Genomic DNA, 15,196 nt, shown 5'->3' on the forward strand with positions numbered 1-15,196 from the left:
CATTTCCGATGAGATCCATGGAGCAATTCTAGTATATTGATTATTGCTAAACAAAGAAAATTAAATGGCTTCGTATTTGTAAGACAAGTAAACTAGAGCAGAACCAACCTCCTACACAAGAAAAAACTTTAGATTATCATATAATAGAAGCATAAAAACAACTATTGATGTATATTACCAACTATATATTTAAGGAAATTAAAGTATTATTCAAGTCATTATAATTGTAATCAAGAACATAAGTGGTAGAGATGCAGAAGTTGATACCATACGAGCAGAGACGTGGATTTTGAAACAATGACAACAGAGAAGATTACAAAGGAGACCAACTTAATATAGTAGTAATAGATTTTTCTTTTATTATTCAGTTTTCAGTTCGCCTTTATTTTACAAACAAGCATATTTATCCTGATACCTGTTTCAACATGATAATCTCGCTAACAGACACATATACCCAATCTACTTGAATGGCTAAAACTCAATCTATACTCGTAATTTTTTGTATATGTTATATTATTGAGGAGCTTAAACATTCGGATTTTACATACGGTTTGCATCGTAAGTTATAATATTTGAATTAAAGCTTTGCAATGGCATGAACTGGCAAGTTAGATCTTGGAGGGAGCTTCAAATCTTCCCAATCTTTATCTACCTTCGCGAAGTACTGATCAACCATTTCATCAGTGACCGACTCTAGTCTAGACGGCTGCCACTACAAGATGATAAGGAAAAAATGGATAAACCCGTCATATAAATAGTACTTCCTTAGTCCCGGCCAATTGTTATCGTTTCTGAGAGAGTGTCCGACACGCATTTTAAGATGAATATAAAAAATAGTTCTATAATTTATTTATTTTAAATTTCTGAATATAAATAGAATGTTTAAACTTTTATTCAGAAAAAGAAAATTTTTAAAAAAAGTTATAGAACTATATTTTCTATTCATATTAAAATCAGTGTCGGACACTCTCTTAGAAACGATAACAATTGGGAGGGACGGAGGGAGTACAATATTAGGATTTCACGCATCAGAACTTCGTGAAATTTTGAAAAAAATGAAGAAAATTATGTACCTTTGGGTTCTTATCCTTGTCCAACAGTAAAGCCCTGCATCCCTGCACATTGCGCAATAAGGTGGGTTTATATGTAGTCCAAAAAAATAATCTAATTAACATTTCAATAATTATTTACCTCAAAGAAATCCCTGCTGACTTCTCCTTTCATGACGCAGCAAACCATTCTATACTCCCGAACAAGGCATTTACCAACACCTTCGAGCCTTCCTTCTCTTATCTAGAACATAAATCGCAGGAATATTTTTTACATTTTGAACTTCAAATAAATGCCTTGAAATTTCGAAACTAGTATTATGGTTTCTTTCCATTCCAGTATAAAAAAGTGAACTAGAACAAGAGTCATAATCAGGCCACATATAAGACTATTATAAACATTACTAATCAATATATAGGTCTTTTGCACGGACATATGATCAAATATGGCATCTGCAACTAAACAAGGGAACACTTGCAGTGGTGCAAGAGATAATAGAGAACCTGAGAACCTGATCATGTACACAAACTCAATGTGAGGGTGACTTCCTACTTAAATCTATCTAGCATGTGAATCATCAATTTTTTTTCACAATTAACAGATTTTAGCTAATCATTAATATTGTAAAAAATAACTGGGCAGTGTTTCTTGGAAAATAGCTTATTTCTAATTTTGTTACAGTAACTTGGTTTCTAGGCAACTCTAGAAGTGACCAGAATCTTCACTAATTCACAACATATACAGCACAATAACTTTTTAAAATTGGTGAATCTACCAGTGCAATTGTTTTATTTATATGGAAAAATTTCTAAAATAGCATATATAGTACATGATGGGCCCATACCGATCTAAGGGAGATTTTTAGACTTGTTGGAGATGCTTTTTTCAAAGTCTGAACAGTTGAAGTGATCCATTCATCCTTATGATCTACAGCTTTACTCTCCTACAAAAGAAATTATTACATAATAAGTGAAAGGAACCAGGCAAGTGCACAAGCAATCAGAATCAAGGTTATCACGGCGCCAAGTCGACCCTCGACGCCCGAGTACCTTCGTGAAGACTAGTCGACAAGTCGCTCAACTAGTCGTAAAAAGTCGACAAAATGTTCATTATACATAAAATTACTTGATTTAATATATAATACAATTGAACATGTTAGTTTAATAATATAAATCAAAAGTAATAGAATAGGAGGTTCAAAATATGCACGGTACACCACAATTATTGTTATGAAGACCCCAAGTCGGGTTACGAGACTCTTGGGCGACCTTCACGTCAACTAGTCGACGACAAGTCGGGCTTCGAGACTCTCGGCGCCTGAGTACCTTCGCGTCGACTAGATGCTGACTAGTCGTCGACTAGTCGTCTTCGTGATAATAATGATCAGAATACATTTAAAACGAAGGTTATTTAAATAAAATAGACATCAGCAGATCTCTTTCAGACTACTCACTCCAAATCAACTTACAAGAACAGATATTATCTCCTCGGTTGTCTTTCGAGAAAAGCACTTGTCAATAATATCCAACCTGTAGTACATAGATGTGGTTATAAATATTTTAATCAAGAAAGAAGCACTAGAATTTTTTGCATCAGTATAATCAAGACAGAGAAATGGTAAAAAAATCAAAATTGGCCATAGAATGTAAACCTGTAGCCATATTTATAATTCCTTCCGTTCGTTCATAGTTTACAAATTTACACTAGAGTTCAATCCCAATGATTCAGAAACGAATGTTGATTCCTACATCCTACACAGATCTTCACGAAATGTATTATAGAATATTTGCAATGATTATTTTCTTCACCCTTTATCATTTTCTCCCACCTAAAATTTTGTCAATTTTATTGTGCGGGGTATTTATTAAATTTTTGACCAACCATACCATATTAACAAGCTTATAAAGATTTTTTGTCAAAGGCAAGTACAGTATGTTTACAGCAGATAGTAGCTTATTTATGATATTCTTTCTACATTATTATTTGCAATATAATTTATAACACTTTATGTTAATAAGTTATATATATCACTTTATTCTTAAGCTTCTCTGCAAATGTACCTATTTAAATATATAAATTCTATGGTACTCTTTTTGCACATGCAAAGCTTTTGACAAACCTCCAGAAAATTGACAAATCAAACCCAAAATTGACAAACCCGATGTAAGGTTGAAACAAAGAATGATGTAGATATTTAATCACCATAACAAAATTAAAAAAAAAGTTGAAAAAAAGTTGTTCAACTACAAAAGAGAGACGTAAGGTCTGAAAAGGATGCCCAATATTATAAACAAGATAAGTGAAAGCTTGGTCCACTACTATCACCCTCGCACCCCTTACACAATATCGAGGGTTCGAATCTTGTCAAAGACAAGATGTGTGCTTGAGCATGGTTGTCAAAGACAAGATGTGTGCAAGCTATAACATATTGTTGCACTCATTTTTTCATTCTCTCAAACGAGGCGTTGATATGTTTTCAGATCTCATGAGTGCCCCCACCTCCCAAATATGAGTCATGATATTCCCTTAAGACTTTCACCACCAAGTTTGATTTAGCTGGAATCACTAACCTCCCCTTGTAGCGTATTATTCCTTGTTCAAGCATGTATCCCTTTCGTGGTGTCTTACCCTTAGTGATATCATCTGCACGTGCTGAATAAAGAGATCATGCTGGATTTGGGCCAGAACTCCGTCAATTGCACCCTAAAAGTAAAGAGTGTTCAAGAATCACAAACACTGGGTTTTGTCCTATGTTACTCGGGTACAGTGTCGATATGACACGAATCCGAGTGTCAAATTTCGGGATTTCAAAAATAGGACACGAGGATACTGTCCAAATCTTAGACATGGATACGGGACACGGCATAATTTAAATAATACTAATTAATTTTATATTGCAGGAACAGATAAATATATTGTTTTTTAATCATATTATATTATTTTTAATTATTATTTGAAAAAAAAATATTAAAGTATAGTACATGAGAGTTAAATATATCATGTATAGTACAGGAAACAAAGCACTTAATTTTTAAATATAGTACATGAGAGTTAAATATATCATGTATAGTACATAAAAGTTAAATATATCATATATAAAACATTAAAATATAAAAATAATATTAAAGTATAATTGTGTGCGTTGTTGAAGACAGCTGGATTCAGCTTCATGAACTTAAAAATGAATCCGGAAAAAGGATTGTCCAGATACATCAATTATAAACTACGCACAGTTCAGACATATATAGGTACTGCGTCTTTCTAATTTTTTTTGCATCGTCTGCTTGAAATTTCCATTATATCCTCATTTTTTTCTAGTTCTCTGTGATATCTCATTAATAAAAATAAAAATTTGAAACATCATTAATGTTTGCGGCTACAAGGAGAAAGAGTCGGATCCGTGGCAAGTCAACACGAGCATGACCGCCAGAAATGACTTGTCGGAGTAAAGTAGGTTCTGTAGAAGTAATTGTACTTCATAGTTGAACCGATAAGAATTACAATAACTACTTGTCTTTTTCGTCATTAGAATTGTTCCACACTGACAACCTAGAAATTGGACATGCCAATACTTATATGTGATTCCTTTAATATACGTGTGTATTTCCTGAAAGGTATTATTACACTGATATCATCCTAGCCCCTCTTTATATCTATCAGGTCTTCGATGTTCTCTATTGTCTTGCTTGCTCCAAATTGATTAAACTATGAAGGATTACTACCTTTCGCCTCATTTATAAAGATGCCAAAGAAAAGTACAATAGTCCTTTTGTCAAAGGAGGTCCTCAAAAACTACAAAATCTTGGAATTTCATCTTTCCAGTCATAGGGTTTTACGTCATAATAAGGAGAGCACGATAGAAGTTCATCTTTTACGAGGACAAATCTCACCCGCTTGATTGTATAATTCTTTGTTTCCATATGCACAGTTTATGTGTACATGCCAATGTCCATGGGTTTGGAAGACAGCCAACCAAAGGTTTTCCGGGTTGTAATGTGGAACTTTATCCTACGAAAAATTAACTCCGTGTATTGCTCAACTCGTCTTAATCTACAATAATATAGGCTCAAGCATGAAGGACTCTGCAAGTTTCAAATCATATAAATTTACATTACTAAGTTGTAATGAGTAATTAATGGTGTTTTGGATAGTTATTTTATCTATGATCTTTTCTCATAGGGGTTCTGGGCAAAATTTATCATTTCTCGAAGGAAATGGGATTGGTATTTGGACTTGGCCCTCTGGTATGCTACCATATACTTCGAGTAGTACATTCTTATATCAATAAAACTTATATCACATTTTCTATAATGAAAGATCCCCCTACCACACTCGTAGATCGAACCCCAGACCACTAATAACAAATAGCCCTACAAGTCTCAACCAAGAAGATTTAAAATGCAAAAACAAAGACAAAGGTTGCTACACATACTATTTGAATATAATAATCCTTTTTATTGAAAAGTTCTGTTCAAGGTGTAAAAATGGGTGGGGGACATGGGGACCACCCAAATGAGACAAACCCGCTCCGTTAGAATGGGAATAAAGCAGTGAGTAGCAATTAAATTTTTTCCCAACATGGGATGGGTATGATCTTTGTGTGATTCTCGCTGGAAAACGACCCTTATAAGTGTGTTTTTTATATAACTACACAATATCATATATTATACTGATATTTTTTTGAAAATATTATAGAATATTTATCCATATATACTCATGTACTATATTATATGATTTTATATTTTATTTTATAATTTTATAATTAATTTGTAAATGTTTTAGAGGATATTCTAGATTTTCTAAAGTACTATCACATTTAGTAATTACTTTTCTACTATAAAATTGAAATAAGAAATTTATACACTTTAATAAATCGTAATCTTAATAAAATTTATAAGTACATAATTTTATTTTATTTTATATTACTTACGGGGGAAAAGTGGGGCATGGACTAAACACCACCTCGTGGGACACAGGATGGGGATTGAAAATAAATCTCTACATCTTGCTTTATACATCTTCGATTTGCAGGGGTTTTGGTTATCATCGACCATGGGGTTCAATTAGTAGGTGCGATGACAAGCAATCTTTTCATTAAAGAAAAGGATGATATAGTTTCATTGATTTAACAAAGAACTACTCGAAATACGTATGTGATCCCATTACAGAAGGTCCAATCCAAATAACAAACTCATTTACTTTCAGAAATGGTAAACCTCGCACAGGATACTTGGGAGATGGAATCTTATAAAAAGGCACGATCCTAAACACCATTAGCAACTTTGTAATCCTAAACAAAGTTGAATTCTATAATTTAAAATCAGGACGATATTAAGCAATACATTCGGCTATTTTCCCTATGATAGAATTCTATATTACAAGATATTAACACATTAAGTTCTTGTTCCGGATAGAATTCAACATTAAAACATGGGAAATCTTTGGCTTTTTGGTTGCCTTTGATACATTTGAGCGGGTGGTGTTTGTCCTCGCAAAAAATGAAGTTTTGATGTCCTCATAGTGGTTTCCTCATTGTTAGGTTACACCCTAAAGATGATGGTCCAAGTTTTTCTACAGTTTTTGAGCACCTCCTTTAGAAAAAGGACTTCACAATACTTTTCTCTAGCATCGTTCGTTTAGATGAGATAGAAGGTAGGAATTCTTCGGGGTTTAAATGGGTTTAATTGATTTAGAGCAAGCAACAGTGTAAAGATCATCAGAGACTTGACTAGAGAAGGGTCAAAAAGGTATTGTTGTAATAACACCTTTCAAGCAAAAGAAAAAGTATTAAAAATATTGGCATGTGACGCGTGTCCACTATCCAGGTTGGCACTTGGCAGTGTTGAACAATTGCAACAACGAAAAAGGCAAGTACCTATTGTATCTATTGTCCTTTCAACTATGAAGTACAATGAATTTTAATGCACGCACAACTTAGGATTGTCCACAAATCCTCAAAGGATTAATGTTGTAAACACCCGGCAAGCAAGATCATTGCTGAATATTTTCCAGAATCCGGATAAATTTGCAAGGTAAAAATGTCGTGTAAAAGCTATTTTTAACTTGATGTATTTTTTATCTTTTGCTAAATAATTATTATGTGTATTACCAATTAGCACCCAGCTATAGGTTGCTTATCTTACCACTTTATGAGCATAACTAAGATAATCCTAGAACATGGGGTGTGGTTACGTGACTTGCGGGATTAATATTTTGAAAATACGGGCTAAAAACTTATAGTAATTAGGTGATATACCTTATAGGATTTATGGAGTACCCGATAGGAATTAGAAGATACACCTTATAGTTTATCTCCTTTCCTTTAATGTATACAATCAAAATATTATTATAATGTTTCGTTTCTCAATATAATCATGAGAGGAAAAAAGGTAAAAAGTAACAAATATATTGAAATTGGCACTATAATGTAAACCCCTAGCCATAATTTTCATTCCTTCTGGTCATACAAATTTAAACTAGAGCTCAATCCTAATGATCCAAAATCGAATGTTGATTCCTACCTCCTACACAAAACTTCAAACTTATTATGGAACATTTGCAATGATGCACTCTATCCAACCGAATAGATCGAAGACACTTGTCTTGGAAAAATGAACAAAATGTGAAACACAATCGACGTACCTGTTGTAAGCACTATTTGCCTTCAAACTTGGATATTGAGAGAATTGAGTTATTATGGACGATATAATTGCTGCATCATCTGAATTCACCTTGCGCAGTGCTTCTTCCAGCAAAGACAAATTCTGATCATTATCATTGCAGTAAAGGATTAGATTGCATTCTTTAGAACGTTTCCTCCATTTCCATTTAGATTTGTCATTTTATATTGAAATTTTAATCTACTCATATGCATCTGCAAGGTGACGGTTTGTAGATTTGACTTCTAGAAGTAATAATCTCTTTTATCACTGAAATCATACCTTATAAACACAGATACAAGTTCATAAATAATTCTGATACTTATGAAAAATATGTAGCAGAGACCTGTTGATTGATTATAAATTGTACCGAGATGTACCTTTGATGGGACAAAGTGAGTTGCAAGGCCACATGCAAGCATTTCAGCTCCATCTAATCTAGCACCAGTAAGGCCAACATATTCTCCTGCAAAATATGTTCAAATTGTAGACGTAATAAAAACAGATTGAAACAAATCTTTGAGTGATATATACCAATTTCCTACATTTGCAACTTCTAAACAGGTGATATAATGAACATTCTGGTAAACTACATTGGTATAATTTCAATAGTAAACAATTGGTGTAAATTCACCTTTCAAATTGTTTGCCATTAGAGCGAATACTGAAATTCGCTGGTTAATAGTGTAAAGATAAAGAATGTAAAGAATACCAGCTACGAGGATAAACCCACAAAGCATCTAAAATGGTGAAAGAAGAAATTTAGATTTTAGACATTTGACCATACATATAAAAGTAAAATCATCAATCTTTAACAATCTTCCAGTCAATGAATATCAAGTATGGACACTTGGAGATTTTAGCTAGCAAAATTATGAACGAGAAGTGCCCCCTCAGATAAAATAGAAGAAGGCTACATAACATTAAATAATATCAAGTTTAATATTTTCCAGCAATTACCGAAAAATCCAGGAAGTCTTGATAAATAATAAGAGGCACCAACATCTGGAAAGAGTCCTAGAGCAGTTTCTGGCATTGCAAAAACCTGCAGATATTTCAAATATACCGGAATTGTGAACTAGAACCCAATGAAGATAAAGAAAATCACCACAACTGGCACAAGCACGTGCTGTACCAATGCTTTTTTTTTCTATTTACACCAACCACTTCATTCCTGCATAAAACTCTGTGCTACAGATTCCACAGTTTATAACACATGCTTGGATTTTTGATGCAGTATTGGCAAACAAGAAATTTCGGTAAAAAAACAATATAAAGATAGGCTAAAATGGATTAACCGCGGAAAAACCACAACCCTAGGATTTCTCGAGGAATTTATTTCACTACCGTTTCTAAATATAGGAGACAACTCCTTTTATTACTCCACCACCATAACCATAATTATCCTAACAGTCTACGTATCCAATATGCTAATTCTTATTGAAAGGGGGAATACCATCAAATATAGGTGGTAAGCTAGTTACCAATGCTATGTTGTGCAAACAACACGCAAACTAATTAGAATTTAATAAACTTGCAAAATATATAATTCCACAGGCAGGAACGCTGTAAGGAAGCAGGTGTGCTGAAAGTTTAGTGGAGCTATAAAAATTCGGTATGCCTTTACTTTCCCTGCGTTGTAAGGAAGCAGGTGTGCTGAAAGTTTAGTGGAGCTAAATGAGTACATAGCTTTAAATAAGTAGAAACTAGCAACGAAGGGAAAGTAAAGGCATACCGAATTTTCAGTTGCAATTCGAAAGCTACCATGAATTGAAGCACCGGCACCTCCTCCCATGACAATTCCATTAAGAAATGATACCTACAATATCATTTTCCAGCTAAGATAAATGCATGAGCACTCCTAACATATATCAGTGACCAATTTGTAAAGATCTGTTTGGTGCTCATAGTTACCTGTGGTTTACTGTATGTTGCCATCAAGTAGTTCAAGGTAAATTCTTTCCGGAAATAGTTTGCACCTAATTTCCAGTCACCTGATTCACATATTTGAATTGAATGTTCAGCAACAATTAAATGTCACCTTCATATCTTAATTGTGTTGGATAGATTCACATAAACCCGTGTGGACAGATTCATGGAAACCCGTGAAGGGAACTCAACAGAATGTAAAGTCAATATACTATGTAAAAAATCACGTTAAACTAATATACTGGGAGGAATTCCACTACAATTTCTATAATGGTCTTGGCTATCAGCACTTTATGAAGGATAAAAGTGCACAGAACGTTGGAGGGGCAACAAGGAAGATACTAAAGCTTACCTTCAGTAATATCACGGACCACAGCTGCAACATCACCACCAGCACAAAAAGCTCTTCCATTTCCCTATAATTAGAATGAACACACTCCATATAACTGCAACTATCTACTTGTACATGTAATGGTAGTTTATCATCTGCCATTTGCATAACTGTTTCAAGTTTGTTTTTTGACCACACAAAGCAATTCACATTTTGACCATAACCCAATGCATAACAAAATAAATGAAAACAAAAAGTATCTAGAAACGGAAACTAATTACACCTGAGTCGTAGAAAACACTAAATAATGACTACTTTAACATGTTGCTAACATGGAGTAAAACAAGGGAAAGAAAACAAGGTATAGATGCATCTTTATAATATTAGAACGCAAAAATGACAAACATGAAGTTTTCCAAGTACAAATGAATGAACAATAGACATACACTGCCAACATTATAAAAAACATAAAACAAAAATTTCTTGGCTGATCAGAATAGAGAGCATGCATTTAAGCAGAAAATGCATTCAAATAAAGCAAGCATCTATCATCTCTATTCTACTGGATGATACCTATCAACTCGAGCAGCCATGTAACTAGTATGGTGGAAACAATTTAATCATACCGATGCAGAACAAAAAATTAAAACATAAATTTGTATAATTTTATGTAATTTTTAGAAACGAAGTTGATTGTAGTTTATTAGATATTATTTATATTAGAATTTAGATGAATAAAGTATTAGAAATATTTTGGATTCTAGTAATAGAAACATAAAAAGGATCTTTTTCTTATATTTAGTATTTAACTTGGTTAAGTTTTAGAGATTTACTCCTATACAAAGAGACGTAATCTTTTATTAATAGAAGACTTAGATTGATTATTAAATTGAGATTGTTCTCTTTATTGACGTATGCAAACTCTAGGGACAGCGGTTCTTTGGTTGGTTCACCATGGGGCTCATGTGTATTCCGGGGTTAATCCCATAATTCTACCCTTTTATTATTTTCCTTCTTAACCTGCATCACATACTGTCAGGAGTTAGTAGTTACTGAGCTAGTTTCAGGACTGTTTTGGTGTTTTCTGGATTTAGCAGCTAGATTAAGTAGTATAACAGAGAAATAGAGCAGATATTAGACAGAGATAGAGGTTTATAGATCAGAATTTTGGATTAGAAAGAGAAGAGATAGAAACTTGCAGAGAAAGACATAGTTTTTAGAGAGAGAAAGAGATTGGTGGAATCATATTCCTTGTATATATTTCAACATTACAGAAAATCTAACAACTTGAAACTATTTATAGTCCTCAAACTAATACAACTCTAATTGACTAAAATACCCTTACTGATACTTGGTACTCATATTACTATTCCCCTGCTACACTTCCTGACACCCTAATTATTAAAATAAAATATTAATTATCATGATTCATACATAAAATTAAAATGGAACCTGAGGACGTCACACCTAGGGTTGTCGCTGCCAGTGATAAAACAAATAAATATGTTCCAGGGAGTCCAACACAAATTTAGCAAACCTCACGGGTTCTTGAAATCTCTTTATCATTTTATTATTATATTAAAGAGGTTTGCATTTTCCTTATAGTCTAAACACACCTTATACTATGTTCCTCGTGCACTGTTTCATATTTGGGGTAGAATCACGTAAAATTCCAGCTTAGAGAAATAAGATTAATAATTTGAATATACACCGAATAAGTCTGAAACTAGGATCATAGGCATACCTTCGTGATGATAAGTTTGACAGTAGGATCATGATCACAGGCATGAAAGAGCTCCAGAAGGCGAGATATCTGAAGAAAGAATGACAACAGATATTGACTTAGTGACTTATTGACTTATAAGCCCGTAACTACTTATCAAGGAGCGTTTGTGTACCTAACTTATAAGTTAGATTTTCAACTTATAAGCTGATAAGTTGAATTTTAGTAACGACGTACTTTTTCTCAATTTATTTTGATTTTTTGCGTTTTTATAAACTTGAATTTTAAAAATATATTTTTAAATATTAATCTAATCTAAAATTCATGAAATAATATGATTATATTTAAAAATTATTTATTTTGAATTATTTAAATAAAAAAAATTCTGACTTATAAATAAAATTATCCAAACACTTATATAACTTACAAGTATTTATCTACTTATCGCTTATAAGTTACTTATTCATTTTAAGTAATAAGTTCCTTATTTTAAGATTTCCCAAACGGGCACATTAAACTCTTCCTAATGTCAAGGTAATCAGGAAATCACTTCACACTAAATAACCCTAGTGAAATATATAGGTCATTGTACTTAAGAAAAGCATATGGTACATTTTTGCTTAGAAAGGAAATTATGCAGAGGCCAATATCTTAAAATATTTTTGTAACAGTAAAAATTTAAATTACTTCCATATGATTTCCTTGCTCCAGCCGTGCCGGGTGCCGGGTGCCCGGTACTTAATCCATTACTCAAAAAACAAAATTCCAATGCATTTTTAGTTCTTAGAACTTGCAGAGTTAAAGTAAACAGAGAAAACACCCATAAGCGATGCATAAAGGTGGTAATAAAAAAGGTAAGAAGAGGCATTGGTGGCAACTTTAATGTGTCCGCGTTTCAATTTCCTTAATTCACATTTTCCTGCTTTGTGCAATACAACCGATTATACAAGTACACAGCATGAGTTAGAGATTGATTGCATGCAGTTTATCGAAGCGAATCGCTGTATAATTAAATAATTTTTAATGATAAAATAGTAGTATAACAAGTGTTTGGTTTTAATTTAAGCTCAGACACAACAACTGTATAAGGATACCACGTGATAGCTTAATCTGCGGGAAAGTGAAACATTAATTAAATTCTATAAAAAAAAGTAACATATAATGAAGCAGCATAAGAGATCTCCCAGAGAAATCAACAGCGTGACAAGTACACAACATTACAGATATTGTGAAAAGAATAAACACTCGTATGTGGAAGTGAGAAGTAGAAGAATGTTAAACATAATGCAATCTATAATTACCATCATACCATGGCAGAAGAAAGGGCATTGAGTTGCTTTGTTCTATTTAATGTATATATTCTCACACATCCACAAGCTTCCTCCAAAACCTGCGAAATAAATCTGAATCAGAAGTGCAAAAATTAATGTCATACAAACTGGGAACATGCTATACTAATCAAATTTTTATGTTTGGTAATTGATGCAATAACTTGAAACCTTAAAATGATTCAAGGTAAAAAAAACTAGTAATAGAAGAAGTAAAAAGTAGTTAAATGGATGGATTAATAGCGGTTGGTCAATTATTAGGATTACACAAAAGCAGGCAACAAACTGTGTGAATTGAAATGATACCAACTAAACAGATAAGGTAATCGAATAAACACTTGTAAGAAGAAAGGAGTTGAAACTGTTACCTGGTCAGTCGGAGACATGGTGATGGTTGTTTTGTTCTCGAGTTGAAACTGTGTGCGTGTGTGTCTGTGTGTTTTATGTACCCCCCTCCCCCTTCTGTATTACCTGGAAACTGGAACCCGCCTGGGTTCGGTGGTCAGGGGTTGTTCGGGTTGGGCGTTGTCTGTTTCACAAATCTTAAAATAAGTAATTTATGAGTTAAACTGAATAAGTGACTAATAAGTGATAAGTTAATAAATACTTATAAGTTATATAAGTGTTTGGATAATTTAACTTATAAGTCAGAATTGTTTTTATTTAAATGAAATAAAATAAATAATTTTTATATAATTATCTTAATTCTTATATTTTAAGTTATATTAACATTAAAAAAAATATATTCTAAAATTAAAATTGATAAAAAACCGAAAAATCAAAAATAAGTTGTGAAAAAGTATGTCGTTAGCAACATTCAACTTATCAGCTTATAAGTTGTAAATTCAACTTATAAGCTGGGTCGACAAACACTCGTCAATAAGCTGTTACGGACTTATAAGCCAATAAGCCCACTTAACGGAATTGTCAAACGGACCCAAAATTTGTTTGGTTTTTAAAAAAATAACCCATTAATAGAATAAAATATTTAGCCCAACCCTATTCTTTATATATTGGGTCTCGTTAATTTGGGTTAAAACTTGAATAAAATTATTTATATATTTTTTAAGTGTCAAAATTTCAAATAAATTTAACGATACTATAGGTATCGTGTACTCTTCAGTTTAAAGTCAATAATTTATAGTGTGTTATTCGTAAAATAATAATATTATTTCGAATATATACATAAATTAAAATTTCAAATAATAATACTATAAGTATAAAATCGGGTTTGATTGGGTTAGTAAGGGTTTAACTTTTTTAAACTTTTACCCAATATATTATATTCGGGTTGACAAAAAATTAAACCAATTAGATATCGGATTTTGAATAATTCAATTCTGTCGGACGAAATAAGGGACGAGTTGGGTCGGTTTTACGGTTTGATCGATTTTTGTTCACCCTTTACACGCCCCAACGTTTGTTTTCAAACACCAAAACACTTTTGTAACGCAGATGCCCCTGTTATACTTATATAACACGTTTATCTATTAAAATTAATATTAAAAACTTAATATTCATATTTTTATAATATATTTATTATAATATATCGTACATTTATGAAATATGACATACATAATTATATATTAAAATATATTATTTATTACGGATGATATTGAAGAAAAATTAGATATTCCAATCAAAACACATAAAAAGAAAATAAAGAAAATAAAGATGAGAAATAATTAGTGGAGCAAAAAATTAAAAATGAGAGAAAATTAGTTAGTGGAGGATAATTAAAGAGGAAAGAGAATTAGGAGAATTTTTTTTTTTATTTTTAACAAGTAGAAGGTTGACATGTAAGCAACAACTTTTAAAAAAAGAAATATAACTGTGCTATTTTGAAAGAGAGAAAGACATGGGTGTAATTTAATAAGAGGGTGATAATTTAATAAGAGAATTATTGTGCAAGACATGTATGTATAATAACAAGATTAAGTCATATTGACAACCCTAAGATTAAGTTGTATGATAATTTATATATGTATTTTATATTGTATTTCTTGAGTCGGTAAAAATGGTTAGTAGATTAGACTGGGTGATTTTTCTGTGAACAGTTTTAAGTTAAGGAATAAACTCTGAAAAAAGATCAAGTTAAGATCATGCCTCAGAGAAAAGTGTAGAAGTGTGGAGTTGAATAAAGTTGTTCTATGAAAAATGTTCTAGGTCAAGATAT

General features: G+C 32.3%; 1 protein-coding gene across 1 annotated transcript; it reads right to left on the bottom strand.

Moving 5' to 3' along the window:
- Positions 1-336: 336 nt before the first annotated feature.
- Positions 337-13,551, bottom strand: LOC141662712 (3-hydroxyisobutyryl-CoA hydrolase 1). Its single transcript, XM_074469242.1, has 14 exons — positions 13,389-13,551; positions 13,002-13,082; positions 11,714-11,782; positions 9,991-10,054; positions 9,624-9,703; positions 9,445-9,528; positions 8,670-8,754; positions 8,090-8,175; positions 7,693-7,814; positions 2,519-2,579; positions 1,895-1,993; positions 1,192-1,293; positions 1,074-1,115; positions 337-712 (listed from the first exon to the last, which is right to left on the bottom strand). Exons 1-14 carry the CDS (start codon positions 13,404-13,406, stop codon positions 578-580), a joined length of 1,128 nt encoding a protein of 375 aa, XP_074325343.1. The 5' UTR covers positions 13,407-13,551; the 3' UTR covers positions 337-577.
- Between the last annotated feature and the right edge of the window lie 1,645 nt (positions 13,552-15,196).

Source organism: Apium graveolens, chromosome 1 (genome assembly GCF_009905375.1).
Source record: "Apium graveolens cultivar Ventura chromosome 1, ASM990537v1, whole genome shotgun sequence".
Taxonomy (NCBI): Eukaryota; Viridiplantae; Streptophyta; class Magnoliopsida; order Apiales; family Apiaceae; genus Apium; species Apium graveolens.

Bases quoted from the DNA above. Each gene is read 5' to 3' on its own strand.
- LOC141662712 (XM_074469242.1), bottom strand. The intron at 8,755-9,444 runs GTATGCCTTTAC...AAATATCTGCAG, and splicing joins GAATTGCAACTGAAAATTCG to GTTTTTGCAATGCCAGAAAC. The intron at 2,580-7,692 runs GTACGTCGATTG...TATGTACTACAG, and splicing joins GCAAATAGTGCTTACAACAG to GTTGGATATTATTGACAAGT.